The 15,137-nt window shown below is 40.9% G+C and overlaps 1 protein-coding gene across 1 annotated transcript in view; it reads right to left on the bottom strand.

The window, feature by feature from the left end:
- Positions 1-15,137, bottom strand: part of ATP13A5 (ATPase 13A5) — an 83,095-nt gene that overhangs the window by 27,458 nt on the left and 40,500 nt on the right. The window contains exons 13-21 of the mRNA XM_016200131.2: positions 14,612-14,673; positions 13,132-13,282; positions 10,783-10,869; positions 9,966-10,122; positions 7,901-8,018; positions 4,886-5,010; positions 3,915-4,075; positions 1,878-2,003; positions 697-776 (exon numbers count right to left, since the gene is read on the bottom strand). Of these exons, the coding sequence (XP_016055617.2) occupies positions 697-776; positions 1,878-2,003; positions 3,915-4,075; positions 4,886-5,010; positions 7,901-8,018; positions 9,966-10,122; positions 10,783-10,869; positions 13,132-13,282; positions 14,612-14,673 (1,067 nt within the window). The remainder of the gene's footprint in view (positions 1-696; positions 777-1,877; positions 2,004-3,914; positions 4,076-4,885; positions 5,011-7,900; positions 8,019-9,965; positions 10,123-10,782; positions 10,870-13,131; positions 13,283-14,611; positions 14,674-15,137) is intronic.

Below are 15,137 nucleotides of genomic sequence, written 5' to 3'. Positions count from 1 at the left end.
GACCCTGCTGTTACTATTCTCTACATCCAAGCAGGCAATCTTCCTCTAAGATATGCCGTGTGGGCCACAGAACGAATGCTCTCTGGGGCAGGAAACTTCTAAAATGGTCCTCAGGGACCCACACCTCCTGGTATTTGTGATGTTGTGTAATGCCCTTCATTGATTGTGGCTGGACCTAGTGACTTGCCTCTAATGAAGAAAATACAGTGCAAATGATGGCATGTCATTTCTGAGGTGAAGATATAAAAATGGTGATCTCCCTCTCTCTGATTCTTCTTCCTTGCTCACTCTTATGGAAACCAGTGGCCACTTCCTTGTAAACTTCCTTGTGAACTTCCTTGTAAAATAACTAATGTGGCAAGGAACTGAGGGTGGTTTTTGTCCAACAGCCAGAAGAAAACAGAGACTCTTAGTCCAAACAGCCACAAGGAACTGAATCCTACCAACAATGTGTGAGTTAGGTTGGTGGCAGATCCTTCCCCCTCAAGTGCAGAGATGATTGAAGTTCTGGCCGACACCTAATTAGAGCCTTGTGAGAAACCCAGAGCCAGCCAGAGAGTCAGCTAAGCACACCTGGATGCCTGACCCACAGAATATAAAAATAATAAATAGGGTTATTCTAAGCCACTAAGTTCTGGGGTAATTTGTTACACAGTAGATAACGAATACACTATGCTTTCATACAACAACACCTACTTTAATTTCTGAAATTCTTCAATGAGGCTTGTTTTTTGCCCAGGAGACATTCTTGCAAAAATGGTTCCATTCACCAGAATCTAAAGAGAAAAACAGCCTTTGCAATAAGATTAGAAAGAAGAACACTTTTAAATAAAAGAAGAGCCCTAAAAATCATTTCTGGCCACTGTTTGAATATAGCATTGGGTAGTGGCCATTAGACCAAATGTCAGGAAAGGGAACTGTGGGATTTAATGCTTTAATATTGAACTTTCACTCTCAGTCCTCCATCACAACTCTATTAATTCTTTCCAGGCCATTTTCCCAAGATGGGACAACCTCTAATTAATAATAATAACAACTAAAAAGTAACAGAGCGTATGGAATCAAAATGCTTAAGGAAATACAGTTGTTTTTACTAAACCCTGTCCCCACAATTGCAGCATAGACAAAGAAAGGAGCAATATATTGATCCAGAGTTGAAAAGTAATCTTCTATTCTTAGCTCTGTCCTAACTAGCTGCACAGACCTTCAACAAGTGACAACCTCTCTGAGTCTCAGCTTTCGCATCTCTACAATGAGGAACTGGACTAACAGCTTTCTGGAAGCCTTTGGGGTCTAGAGTCTATGGTCCTGGATGGGTAAAATGACAGAATTCTCAAGACATGGCTAACAGATGGTTGCTGCCCTGGGTGTGTGGCTCCACTTATCTCCCTCACACTGACAGCACATCCCTGCACAGCACTATTTTAAAATAGACACACAGAGGACAAGGTAACAAATGATTTTGAAAATAAACCATAGGGCTTTTGTTGCCTACTGCTGTAATTCAAGAATCCAGACAGGAGGGGGAACAGAGCTCATCGGGACATGAGCTGGTGGCTTTTAGAGAGAAGCTGACCCACAAAACCATGTGGAGGTCCTCCCTGCGGGGGAAGCAGGAGGAGGGAGGCGGGGGTTGGACTGGCCACCGGGGGACCGGCTGTACCAGACCCCAAACTCCCAAGAGGAGGCCATGTGCGTGTACAGGACCAGGTGGGCATGGGCGGGCCACGAAACTGCAGAAGGGGCGGTGCCTCTTTGGGGGAGTTTGTTCTTTAACCGAGGCAATCTCAGTGACCTCACCTTCACTGCTCCCATCCCCTTTTATGCCTCACTAATTTGAGGAGGAAAACAAAACACTTCATTTCTCCAGTACTCACTTTTGGAAGCAAGCTGTTGAAGTGCTGAAATAGCACTTGGTATGATTTCCCACTCATTGCAAAATGATAACAGCTCCCCTTTTCTCCAGGAGGCACTGAACTGTTTCCAACATTAATGTAGGTTTCCTAAAATCAAAAAGCATCATTTCCACGTAGGCTCTGGGCTCCTGAAGGACCCCTCTGCTTCCCTATGTTTCCTGGAAGGAAAGATATTCATGCCCCATAACCACGTGAGGACCAGCAAACACGTAATGTGTAATTTGCCCATGGAACTTATGTGAAGAAGACACTCAGAATGTCTCCCAAAATAACGAGTGAACATGCCATACTGTAACACCATGATGCTCTGGATCCGATCTCGGGAGATAACATGTGTGATGTCATTGTGCCGAGGAAATCATTCTGAGGCACCAGGCATTGATTCCAAGAAGAACAGGGACATTCTTACCTCCCCCTCCTTCTTCCCGTCATGCAACCTTTTATTCCCTAAGATCGCTTAGGAGTCATTCCTTCAAAAATCATTTTACAGTCTTCACTGTAAAATAAGCACACGCTTATCAGAGCATAACTTCTCTCAGCCCCTGCCCTCTCCCCACCCCGGAAGGGCTTCTTCCTGTCTTTCACCTGTCAGTGTGCCCCGTCACTGTGTTCCTGCCCCACAGGAGAGCATCCGATGGATGCCTACGCACTCCTCATGTCAATAGGTGATGATGGCTTTTCATGCGACATTCTCAGAGGGCCTAACATTTGCATAGGGCTCTAAAATTCAAATAGCATAAAAGGTGAGAAAATGTTATTCATTAGAGGAGTTCATCTTAGGGACTGTGCTTGGAAGAAAAAATAGTTTTATGTGCCAAATTGGAAGGCAAAGTACATCCCCTTCCAACCCTCATTGTGAACCAGCCAACAAAAGGCATGCTCTGAAGCTTTCCACCTGAGGCAAGGACAGGATTGCTTTTGCTTTACTAGAATGTGGGGAGAGAGAGTGTGGTGATGGGGAGCCAGAGAGGAGGAAAGCCTGAGGCTGTGATGTGACTTCTCCCAGCAACGACCAAAATGTCAGTGAAGGTATTAAACTCACAAATGGGTAGTGTGAGTGGACTATTTGTTAAAAATTAGTGAGGACCTGAGTTTCACCATACAGTGAAATTGAGGCAACATAAATTGATGTAGAACTCTGCTGATGGAGAAGAGAGAGCTGTCATCTTTCACAGCCCATGCAGTGGGGTTTGGGCTAAGTGAAGACGCCTCTTCACAGGGTAGGGCAGGACCACCCTGTGCAGTTTGTATACTGAACAAAGGCCTACTCAGCACTTAACAATCCAAAGGGCTGGTCGGCCAACAGAAGAGAACATCTTTGTAATTTATCCCCGCCAGGCCCACCTCTTTGAATTCCCATGAAAAAAGAGGTGGTCCACATCTTGATGGACTGTCAGGAGCAACCATTCCCTTCCCATGAAAAAGCCATCCTGTCACGAGTACACAGGGCCCTTACTCTCAAGAGAAGTTGACACCTGTTAACTGCATGTCACAGGTACAGCACAATCTAAATGCCCATGACCTGGGTGGAAACAAACAGACCTGAATTTGATATCCTGCTCTGCAACTTGCCAGTTGTATGTCTTGGACAAGTGTGCCTCCCTAGGCCTCAGTTTTCTCACTTGTAAAATGAATAGTTTGTCCAACTGTATAGGGTAACTGTGAGGATTAATGGGAATTATGGATATAAAGGTGGTTTTCAACCACAACTGAATGTTGGAAACAACAGGAGGAAGGGCTGATGCCAGCTCCCAGCCCAGAGGTTCTGATTTGATTGATAAAGCCTCGGTGTTGGAAGCTTAATCATCTTCCAAGTCACTTCTATGTCCAGCCAGAACTGAGAAGTGCCAGTGGAAATGCTAAATGCTTAGCAAAATGTAAATCTCTAGACAGATGTGAAGACGATTACTGTGATGACTTGAGATGCCAAGAGAAGACTGCCTAGGGCCAGCATTGTATCAGCTCAGGCCACAGAGGGGCCTTTTAACATTTGCTCACATTCTTCCCAGGTCCATTCTCTTGGTTCTCTACCAGCTTCCAGGTCACAAAGGCAGGAACAAACTCTTCTGGTTCGTTGGCTTCGACCAGGATCACTTGGCTCCCTTGAGGGACCATTTCAGAGTTCTTTGCAACAGTAATGGCTGTTTGCAGGTTGTCACCTAGATGACAAAGAAAACCAGTTTGCTTTACGTATATACCTCTCAGCAATCAGAATTGAGCTCCCCCTCTCCTGAGTGTCCATACTACTTTGTTGGTGTTCTTTGGGGGCATTTATTGCTTTCTGCTTTATTTTATAATCATTTATCTTCCCTTCTGCTTCAGTCTGTCTGCCCCTAGTGGTCAACTGCTACGCCTGCATTTCTCTCCCACGGTAGTTAGCACCCTGGTATCCTGAACATTGCATATTTCCAAAACATGCACAAATGAATAAATAAATGTTTGTCATCTTATGGCTAATCCTCAGGAGACTGACAGCTCTTAGTGGTGAAAGTAATCTGATGGCATAATACCGTCCTTGGGCTCTGGATTCCAGTTAAGCAGAGAAAAGAACACAGTGCTGGACCATGCTTGGATTTGGTCATCACGTGCCTTGCCTGTCTCCACTGCCCTGAAGGACAGTCCAGCCGAGGCTCACACCCTTTACAAGGAGGTCTTTTTAGGGTTATTGATGAAAATACATCCGTTCTTGTGTTTAAACCTTTACTGTAAGCTTCTTAGCAGTGTGCTGCTAATCATGGGTAGGAAGAGTGGGCATTAGAAAAGGAAAATAAGATATGCTTACTGCCTCCAAAACACATGGTGGTGTTGGGGGAGGTACAAATTTTTCCAGGTAACTATACCACGGGGTAACAAACTGGACAGCAAATCATCTTTCCTTCTGCCTCAGTCATGTGAACTCACTCAGCTCACATGGTATTTTTCTTATGTCTGGGAGACACTCAGCTTATCAGGCCTCCAGAAATACATACCGGTAATCATCACAGTCCTGATGCGGGCCTCTCTCAGTTCCTTCAAGACCGGTTTGGTTTCCTTTTTCAAGCAATTCTCCATTATGAGAAGTCCCAGAAATGTTAACTCTGATTCCACCTTCTCTCTTTGGATCCAAGAGAAAGTCAATATTAAAGCTTATTTATATAGCCTCAAGAGTTGGATTTATTTCTTCTTTTTAAAATTTCTAAGTTTTATCAATGTAATATATGCTCATGTTTAATAAATCAAAAAGAACCCAAAGCTTACAATGAAAACCAGAAGACCAGGTCTTCACACTACCCTCTACTTCTCAGAGGCAGCAATCACTTTTATATCTTGTAGCTGCTTCTAGTTTTCAACTTTATTTTTTAAAACAATGTGCTTATCTTCCAACTCTTCTGTTGGTTTTAAATATATTGTTAATCATTTATATTTTTCATTTCCAAGACCTTTTTCGAACTTAATAAAATTTCAATTCATTACACATTTATTAAGTACATACAGCACACAGGATAGTCTAGGAATAGCTGAATATGCTGTCATTCATTTCAGCTTCTATCTGTAACCTCCAGTAGATACATGATATCAGCCAAGGGTCTGAATAGTTTTCAGAATTTGAAATTGGAGCCTTGGAAATATAATTCAAAGTTGGATGGGAACTTATCTCTGTAGTAGAGTCTAAGTTGCTCCATCCTTCATTTAAAAGCCCATTTACTAAATAACCACTTTATTTTAGATCTTATATTAGGCACTTTGGTGAATACTCAGATAAGCAGATATAAATCCTGCCTTAGTGATCTCAGAAAACATCATGAAAGAAAATGTGCCTTAACACAGAACTTGTTAAAATCCCATCATTTAACTTCATGAATTTCCATTATGAATTGGATTAATATTTTCTCATTAACTAGAACTAAAAGAAAGATCCAAAAATCTTCTCACTAATTTATTTTGGTTTCATCTCTATTTTAGAACTCTTCGCCTTGTTCACCACCGCAGGCACTTTGGCCTCTTGTGGCTCAGCATTTCTAGCCGAGTCCTGCATCCAGACCCTTGCTCCCCCGATTCCTATTGCCTGCAATGCTTTTCCTCAGGTATCTGCATGCCTTCCTCCCTTACTTTACTCAGATCTCTGTTCAGAGGACTTTCCTGACTATCCCAGGTGAAATGGCGTATGCTGTCATTTCTTAAAATCCTCTCAAGCTGCTTTATTTTATCCTTGAGTGCATTTATCACTACTTGACAATATTGTATAGATATGTTTTATTATCTGTTTCCCCCATTAGCATTTAAGCTGATGAGGGCAAGGATTTTATTTTATTCACATCTGAATCCTCAGAGTCTCAAAGAGCATCTCACAGTCAAGCTCAACAGAACTTTGCTCAACCAATGAAAGGGGAAATCTTGGTAAAGTATAGGATGTCTCCCCCAAAAAGTATATACACACTTTAAATAATTATAAAGGCAGTGTTTATTAAAATACATTTCATTTTCAAAATTGAGCTATCAGCTCTTAAAGTATGTACACATTTTGGAGGGACACCCTGTATTTCTTCTGGCTTGGGTTTATTTATTTTTTCCTACGTCATCGCATAAAACTCTTTTACTTCCTTTTCTGATGGCAGTTTTTTAGAACTTTTTTATTTTCTAATTGGAAAACTTTGCTAAATATATTTTGATTCTAAAAAATATCAAAATCCTATTCCTTTACCCTGTTTGAAAATAGTAACTAAATTCCAAGAAGCACAATAGGCTCCTGATATTCTCTTAGGAAATTTGAGATGGCTAGAAATCTAGCACATTTTATCCTCAGTTTTTCATTTTGGTATATTTAGAATAAAATCTATCTCACTAGTGGCTTTTAAATAAGAACATCACAGCTGCATTTGTCTGTGGCAGCTGGGCGGCGGCTACATTCCATGTCAAGCTACATAAATCTTCTCTTCACACATGATCTTAATGTACGTTATTAAAATTTGTGTCTTGAAAAATTACAAAATCTTGTGTGTGATGGGTCTCCATGCTTGCTCAAGAATAACTAACACCTTGAATGTTAAATCTGAAAATGCCATTCCTATATTTCAAAATGAGCTTTGTGATTCTATTTAGAAGATTAAAATGTCATGGCTAAAAGGCTCCTTAGAGACAATCCAATCCTACATTTTATAGATAGGGGAAAGTGGCACTATAAGAAAGGGGCAATGATTACTGATTATATTAGAGTAGATGGAGTTAAGTTGTAAATATTAACGTTGAACCAAAAATATCCATTTCTTTTTCAAGGGAGCTAATTTTACATAAAAGTATCTCTTTATCAGTCACACAAAGTCAAAGATAAGTGATGCATAGATAATTCATTATTTGGTTTTTCACAGTATTTCTCTACTTCTTTGTCATAGACAATTAAAAACAGCCTTTAAAAATTTAGAAACATTGAAGAAAAAATAATCTACGGATTATCATCTAATGAAGACCATTCATCCCCTCAGTGTAATTAAGGACACTGAATTCTCTTTCATGCAAGGAACTCAGTTTGCACTCACTACCTCTCCAGATCTGAGGGAGGTGTATTACTGAGTCCTAAAAGAAGTCAAATGTAAAGGATTCTGTACAACTGTCAAGGTGCCAACTGTCTTCTTCCCTCAATCCCTTTGTATGTAGGTCCCTCAAATCAGTGATCCACATGTTCCAAGGTTGAAGAAAGGTTGGTCACTTTTGGTGGGATGATGGAATTCAGGGCAGAGAGAACTCGCTAGCATCTGGGAGTCAGAAAATCTCAGCCCCCATCCTTATTCTGCCACTAACCAGCACTGTGACCTAATCAAGTCCTCCCAGTGTGACTCACAGTTAGCCATCTCTGAATTAGGGGGCTGAATGAGATTGATTCTTCATCTCTAAGAGCTTTCTTAATGATTTCAGCTACCCATCCATCCATCCATCCATCCATCCATCCATCCATCCATCCATCCATCCATCTCCTTCATTCACACAGAGCTGATTTCTGAGTTTCTTACCTGGATAAACTCTCCACTTCTGAAAGCTTCCCCATGCTCAAGGCCTTATGAGCAAGGGCAATGACACGGAAGCCTTGCATTGTGTAATTCCTCAGCTCTTGTGGGAAATTCTTGGGCACTGCCAGGAGAGAAAAGAAGGGTAAATGAAAGGTCACACTGAAGGTCATCCAACTCCTAAGCAAGACTCTGGGATGAAGTCACTGTACCTTGTTTAATTTTTCACTCCATAAAAATGTTTTAATTAAAAAACCACAGCTTCAGTTAAAGGCCACAAACAACTTCATAGAGTGTTCTTATTACTCTGACAGAAATGAATGGCAAAGATGTTCTGGTCATCAACTGGGTATCAAATACACTGGCTGGGTTCAGTAAAGACAGACCTCAGGACTATGTCTACCTGGACGAAATGAGGGAAATATCGACTCTCTAGATCAAGGGTCAGAGAACTACAAGCCAAATTTGGCCCATTGTTTGTTTTTGTAAATAAAGTTTTATTGGAACACAGTCATGCCCATTTATTTCGTTGTCTGTGGCTGCTTTTGGGCTACAATGGCAGGGTTGAGCAGTTGAAACAGATACCAAGTGGCCCACAAAGCCTAAGTCATTTATTACCTGGCTTTACTCAAAAATATTTGTTGATCCCTGCTTTAGATAATGGATGACACAATGCCAACATTTGTGTATTTTGACATGGTAATCATTACTAATGTTAGTATACTTACATAATCTTTATGGTTTATAGTATGCCTAAAAAGCTAATAGAAAAAAGCATAGTATAATGGGAGGTGTGGTGGCTTAGGTAGCAAAACACCTGACTTCTAGTCTCCAGTCTACTACCAACTAGCTCTCTGATCTTGGGCATGTTAAGGTTCTTTTCTGCACCTCGATTTTACAATATATAAAAGGAAGGGGTTGTGGCTTTCTATATGCCCATTCAGCTCAGACTTTCTGTTATTCTAAAATAATCTTTGGAGGTGGGGATCTAATTTCAAGGAAGATCCTACCTCTCTATTTCTTAAATACAGGGGGGAGGGGGGATCACTGACAATGTTATTAGCACATGTCAAGGACCAGAGTTTAGAGCAATAGGAAGAATTGGAAGGGTTGCCAGAAGAAGAGGTGGCAAGTGACTCCAAACCTGATGGAGCAGGGGCAATAGTTACCGGTTAAAATGTCAAAAAGATACTTATATCTGTGTGGCAGAAAGAAACAAAACAGCAAAGTATAAGCCATCAATCTGTAAAGGATAGAGTTAATGGGAGCTTGAAGATTAAAGTCAGAGAAAAGGGGGCACTTCTAAGATACAAAAGACTCCAAGTTGAGACAGAAGTTAAAGCAATCATTTGCCAAATCAAAAATTCTGCAAGTTGATGGATATGAGCAATCATAAGGAGAATACAGAAGAAAATCAAAAGAAAAAGGCCTATTTTATCCAAATGAACTCATCTGAATGCAACAGCATTCTTATAAATCTGGGCTGCTGCTTAGAGGGTGCATATGTTTATAAGACTAGGAAACAATACAAATCAGCTCAAAATCTTGCCCAGAAAGATGAAATTATTGTGAAAATGAGCAGTCTAATTTATTCTAATCACTGTTTTTTTCTAAGAGATTTATCTTTTCTATGTTCTTCTTCTACTAGTGTCTTTGAGGCACCTTAAGTGGTGCCAGCTCCCCAGGAAATGATGGAGCACCCCTTCTCTAGAATTGGTCTCGTGTCCCAACCTATCCCTTTGGTTCCCTCTTCCGAGTGCTCCTCATTGTCGCCCACCCTGGTTTTCTGAGCCCCGTGTAGCTTTCTATTCTGGTTCCTGACGCTCACTTTACATCTCCTTCCCTGATACCTCATTGTGGTTGGGCTTCCTGGCTGGACCACAGCTGGGTATTTACTCTCTGCCTCTTTGCCTTGAAATTATCATGTCTGCCTCATCAGATCTACCTGTCCCACTTCCCTCCCACTGGGAAAACAACCACCTCCACATTTACTGAGTTAGGCTTGTTTGCTTTCTGTGTTAGGACTTTTAAAATACTGTCTCTCCTGAAAGAGAACTGTGTCAGTTAGTACCTGTTTCAGATCTGCAGAACTTGGCTAGCATCTCCGGCGCGCCTTTCATGTAGACATGGAAGTGGTCCTCCCCTGCCAGCTGAGCGACCACAGACATCCTCTGCAGGCCCGAGGAGAAAGGAAACTGGCGCAAGATGGTGATGGCTTCCACGGGACTCTGAGAGTAGACCCAGAAAGGGGCGTTTAAGAACCTTTTAAGTGAGATTTAGCAGATGCACACCAACAACAGGGCTTCCTCTGCAATGAGCTCAGGGATATCATGAAATGGTGCACTTGTCATAACATGGGTATTTTTCTGGCTGCCTCTAAGGAGATTCCTTTATCAAGCTGTCTGGTCTGCAAGGCCTTTTCCTGTGGCTGCCTAGAGAAATCCTCCTCATCTCCCAGGTCAAGCTCACAGGTCGCCCCTCCTTGGTATTGTTTCTCTCTCCCAGAATCAGTATTCACTCCCGCCTCTGGACTCCTGTAGAGCTGTCTTCGGCCTTTATTATAGCACTTGGAACATTGTGTTACACTTATTTGTACCTCTATCGATTTTTCTACCAGCCCACGTGCTCCTCCAACACAGAGCCCGACATGTCTAGCTTTGAAATCACTCTATCCCTTAGCACCTAGCACAGCGCTCTGGCCTATACAGGTGTTCAGAGAGTGCTGAGTACATTGATGGATAGATTCAGGAATCAAAGAATGTGCAAACCAACTCTGGGCACTGTTAGGATAAGGCAAAATAATAGGAATATAAAAATGTGTGGAATTCAGGGGAGTTTCATCAGTTTTAAGGGGAAAGAACTATATGATTTAAAGAAACAAATCATACCCGACTGGCTTTCGGTCCTGGTTTTATTATTATGTTTGAGTCTGACATCCTAAATTTGCAGTAGTCTGCTTTGCAATCTTCCATTATCTGTTTTGAAATACAAACATTCATAAGATTCCTTAGGGGAAAATAATAAGAAAGAAATTTCTCTCATTTGCATAGCACTTTAATCTTTTCAAAGCCCTTTTCACATATTTTCTCTTCTAGGCCAATTATCTTAATACTGCCATTGTCAGATTTCTGTTGTGTTGATTTACATTAAAGGATCTTATTGTTGAATGTCAAAGGGCCAGAAATATTGTGACTGCATTTTAAGGAGTAATTGACAGAAGAAGTGCAAGCTACAGGCCAATGGCTCTTCCTAAGTGGTATGTCTAGTAATTGAAGGGAGGCTTAAGTGGAGATTTACTCTCTAATAGAGCTGAGCACATTAGCTCTCAGATGAGTTAGGACTGAGTCTTGAGATAAACATGAGACTATGTCTGGTGCTATATCTATGCTTCTCGCCTAATTGGTTAGCTAGAGAGTTAGCAAGTTAGCTGGCAGCAAATTAGAAAGCATATTTTTAAAAGGTTTGTATTTTTTGGATATTATAACAGTATAAGCCATACCATTTAAGAAACTAATATTAACCTAAAATATAGGAAAAGCAATCAGATATACACATAGTAGAGGTCAGAAAATAGGGAACAACAGCTGGTCTTTGTCACTTATTTAACCTTAGAAATATCACTTCATTTTTACAGATCTCAGTTTCTTCTAAAAAACACTCTAACATCCCTTCTAGTGCTAAAATTCTTAGTTTATAAGGACTTTTCCCTTCCCCCTTATGTTTAGTGAAAGGCTTCTAACTACCAAGAGATGTTTAACTCAAGGCTGCTTCTCACCCAGCTTTAAACCCGATGAATAATAATCTTGCTCTTTTATGCTTTGTTTGGGGTGGATATAACTGTTCTTAAAAGCTGTTCTTACAGAGCTCATACTAGAGGTTTATGCTCCCACACAAGAGCCTAACTCATCTGTCATTTGTGCAGATAGTCAACCCGCTTCTGATGGAAAAGGGAGAACTACCGGAACCAGGATCAAAGTCACATATAGTAACACGTGCCAACTCTAGTGACGCTGGTAAGACATTGCTTGTAATAATTACCCTGCTTCCCCCTAAGATCCAGGAAAGTGAGCACTGTTTTGTCTTCATGTCAAAAATTTCTCCAAAACAAATGCTCTAGTTATAACTTACTGATGTCAGAAAGTTCCCTGTTTATCAGGCTTCTTTTTTTACTTTGGCCTCTAGAAAGCTGCAATTTTCCTACTACACAGCTTTAAATTAACCTTTTTGTGAGATGTTCTTCATGTCCCTACCATCATTGTTCCCTTTTCTTTACAACCCTGTTTAAATGCTGTCCTGTATTTGATGTATCATTTTAAGTAGATTTAGAACATTTTGGGGGGAGGACAGGAGAATGCAAGTAACTAATTCATTCATTCATTAATCCCCTCCGTGTGTTGGGCCCTTTTAGGCTCCCAGTCTCAATGCTCACCGTAAGTCCCTGAGGGAAGCTTTGTTATTTCAAATGCACTGATGAGGTACAGACTCAGAGTCTCGATTCTGAATTTGGGGTCCACATCTAGAGAGTGGTGGAGTTGAGAGATCTTCCCATCTTGTCACAACAGCTGCCCAGATGGGTTTTTAACCTTCAACTGGCATTCACACTCAGCTCAGAAAATTGAACCATTTGGACTGAGAGCCCTCCAGTTTGGTGTGTAACTTGTGCTGTCTAATACGGTAGCTACCAACCACTTGTAGCTATTTAAACTTAAATTTAAATTGAAGTAAATAAAATAAAGCATTTAATTCCACAGTGGCATAGCCACATTTCAAATGCTCATTAGCTACATGTGATAAGTTGTTACAATATTGGACATCACTGCTTTAGTCTACTGTTTCTTCAAGGAAGTTTTAGAGAATTTTTTCTCCAAAACATGTTTTGGCCTCTCAATAAGGTTTCTGTGATCAAATAGATTTGGGAAATGCGGCATTTCATAGTCTCTCTTGAATATTCACAATGTACCACAGTATATTAAAGAAATCTTGCAGTCAAAATGATTTAACTTTGTCTAAATAGCACTTCCCAAATTCATCCGATCATGGAACCCTATTTCTTGTGGGGCTCATTAACAGAGTTCTTTGGCACAGAGCTTGGGAAATTCAGGTAGGATCAGGCTTCATTTGTGCATTATCATGAATCTTTTCTGGGTTTCGAACAAAGTTAGAAAAGCTTTAGCATTCCCAGTAAGGATTTCTTCAAGTTTTCCTCATTCAGTTGAAGCAATACACTATTACCTTACCCAGGCAGTGCCCTCAAACATCTTGAGATCCAGAGGGTCTCCCTGGATGGTACCATCCAGAAGGATCAGAGAGTGGCAGCTGGCCATGGCGGCACACAGTGGGCCCCAGGGCAAAGCCTTGCCTGAGGCAAAGCTGTGGACTTCCTGAAAACTGGTAGAGATGATTGATAAGTTAAGGTCTTCAACAAAATTATTTTGCATCTGTGCTCCTTAAATCTTACTAACATAGAGCTTCAATAATACCTAACCCCTATGCTGAAAACCTTTAATAGCTCCCTGTGTCCTGTATGAAAATGTCCAAACTCCTGAGCCTGGTATTCAAGGCCCTGTCTGCTCCAGTTCCATGTTATCTTACAGGTTCTACTCTTACTAGTGTACTCAATGCACAATTTTTCCAGAGTCAAGTTAAACTTCTTGCTATTTCTATACTTGTGCAGGTATTTCCCTGCCCTTGAGTGCTTGGAGAGTTTGCAGGTATCAGCTCACTGGGCTTCCTCATTTTCTAACTGGAGTGTTCTGCCTACAGATTACTCTTCATAAAACTCTCTTTTGAGATGGATGTGAATTTCCTTTTCAACAGTTTACCCAACTGGTCAACCAATGCTGGAATTTCAGCATATAGAATCAGAGGGACTTTCATCAGGGTGCTTGCAGGCAGCCCGCATGATGGTAGAATTGAGCAAGGGAAAGCACCTTGTAAGGCTCAAAGTTGATTCCTGCAAACTTCCCAGAGCTGGCTCTAGAAAGGCCACACACTCCAGGCAAAAAGTCTTTAAGCTGATGAGGTAGCGGGGATGAAATGGATGCCTCCTTGCTGTCCTAGTGCCAGCTTTTAGCCCATGTCTCTAAAGATTGTAGCCATATACCCTTCAAAACCTACTTTAAATGCTGTCTCCTTCAGGTGATTTTCCTCAATCCACTAATTTTTAAAATTAATTTCTACCTTTTATCCACTATGCTATTATAAAAACCACGACTGTGTATTACATCAAGCAATTGTTACTTCTCTACTCTGATATTTGTGCCTTAATGTTAACTCTTTTCACAGCCTGTGTTGTCGACTGAAGGTGTGCACATTTGCACTTTTTTATCCCACGAGAACATGACCTCTAAGGGAAGAGATGGAGCTCTTCTTTCCTGGATTCCCCACCACACTTGCTGTCCAGGAAGTCCTTGCAGTTTTGAACTAAGCACAGTCTTGATTTCACTCTTTGCTTCTCTGTTTCAGTCATTCAGCTTCTTAATCATTGACCTCCTTCTATTCCGTTTTTCATGGGGAGTCTGAAGGCCTACATTCCCTGTCTGATTCTGAAATTAGAACTCATTTAATTTTTAAAAATTAGAATCACTGGGAGCTGGTTCCAACCAATCATTATACATATTTTATGTGACATTGATCCTTCAACACTGGAAGGATGGATTGGAGTAGCTCCAAGGTAGCCTGACCAATCACACATTCTTTCTTCACAAAGGTGCCTACCAATTGTTAGCAGTGGGGACAGTCCCCCAGAGGTCCAGCCCATCTTCTGTAAGAGTGCCAGTCTGGAAAAAAAAAAATTGTTATTAGCATAAGATTTAGAGCTTTTAATTATATCATGACTCACATAAAAACCAAGTTCCCAAGAAATTAAAATAGACCTAGTTGTCCAAAGCCTTCTCTTTATAAGCATCAAATATTAAATCAGAGAAGAGCACCTGAAAGAAAGGTTCAGCAGGTGACAAATGATTCCCAAAAGACCATGTTGATAATTAGATGATTCTAATTACTGACCATTACAACAAAGTGGAAGTGATTTGTTTTTGTTTGTTAATGTTTTAACTTGTTAAATGAGAGAGACTGGGTGTGTGGATATCTAATAAGAACGAGCTTTGACTCTTAGTTGGCACATGTTATCTTTCTGAAGCAGAGCTCAGAATTTTCTTCTTTTGTTTTAAGACAATTTAGTTCACAGGCTGCCATCTGGGTCCACACAATTTTTAAAAACACGGGCGACATGGTGACTTTC

Source organism: Miniopterus natalensis, chromosome 6 (assembly GCF_054644295.1).
Source record: "Miniopterus natalensis isolate mMinNat1 chromosome 6, mMinNat1.hap1, whole genome shotgun sequence".
Classification (NCBI taxonomy): Eukaryota; Metazoa; Chordata; class Mammalia; order Chiroptera; family Miniopteridae; genus Miniopterus; species Miniopterus natalensis.
The sequence above is the reverse complement of the archived record's forward strand: the minus strand, read 5'-3'. Positions and strand labels throughout refer to the sequence as shown.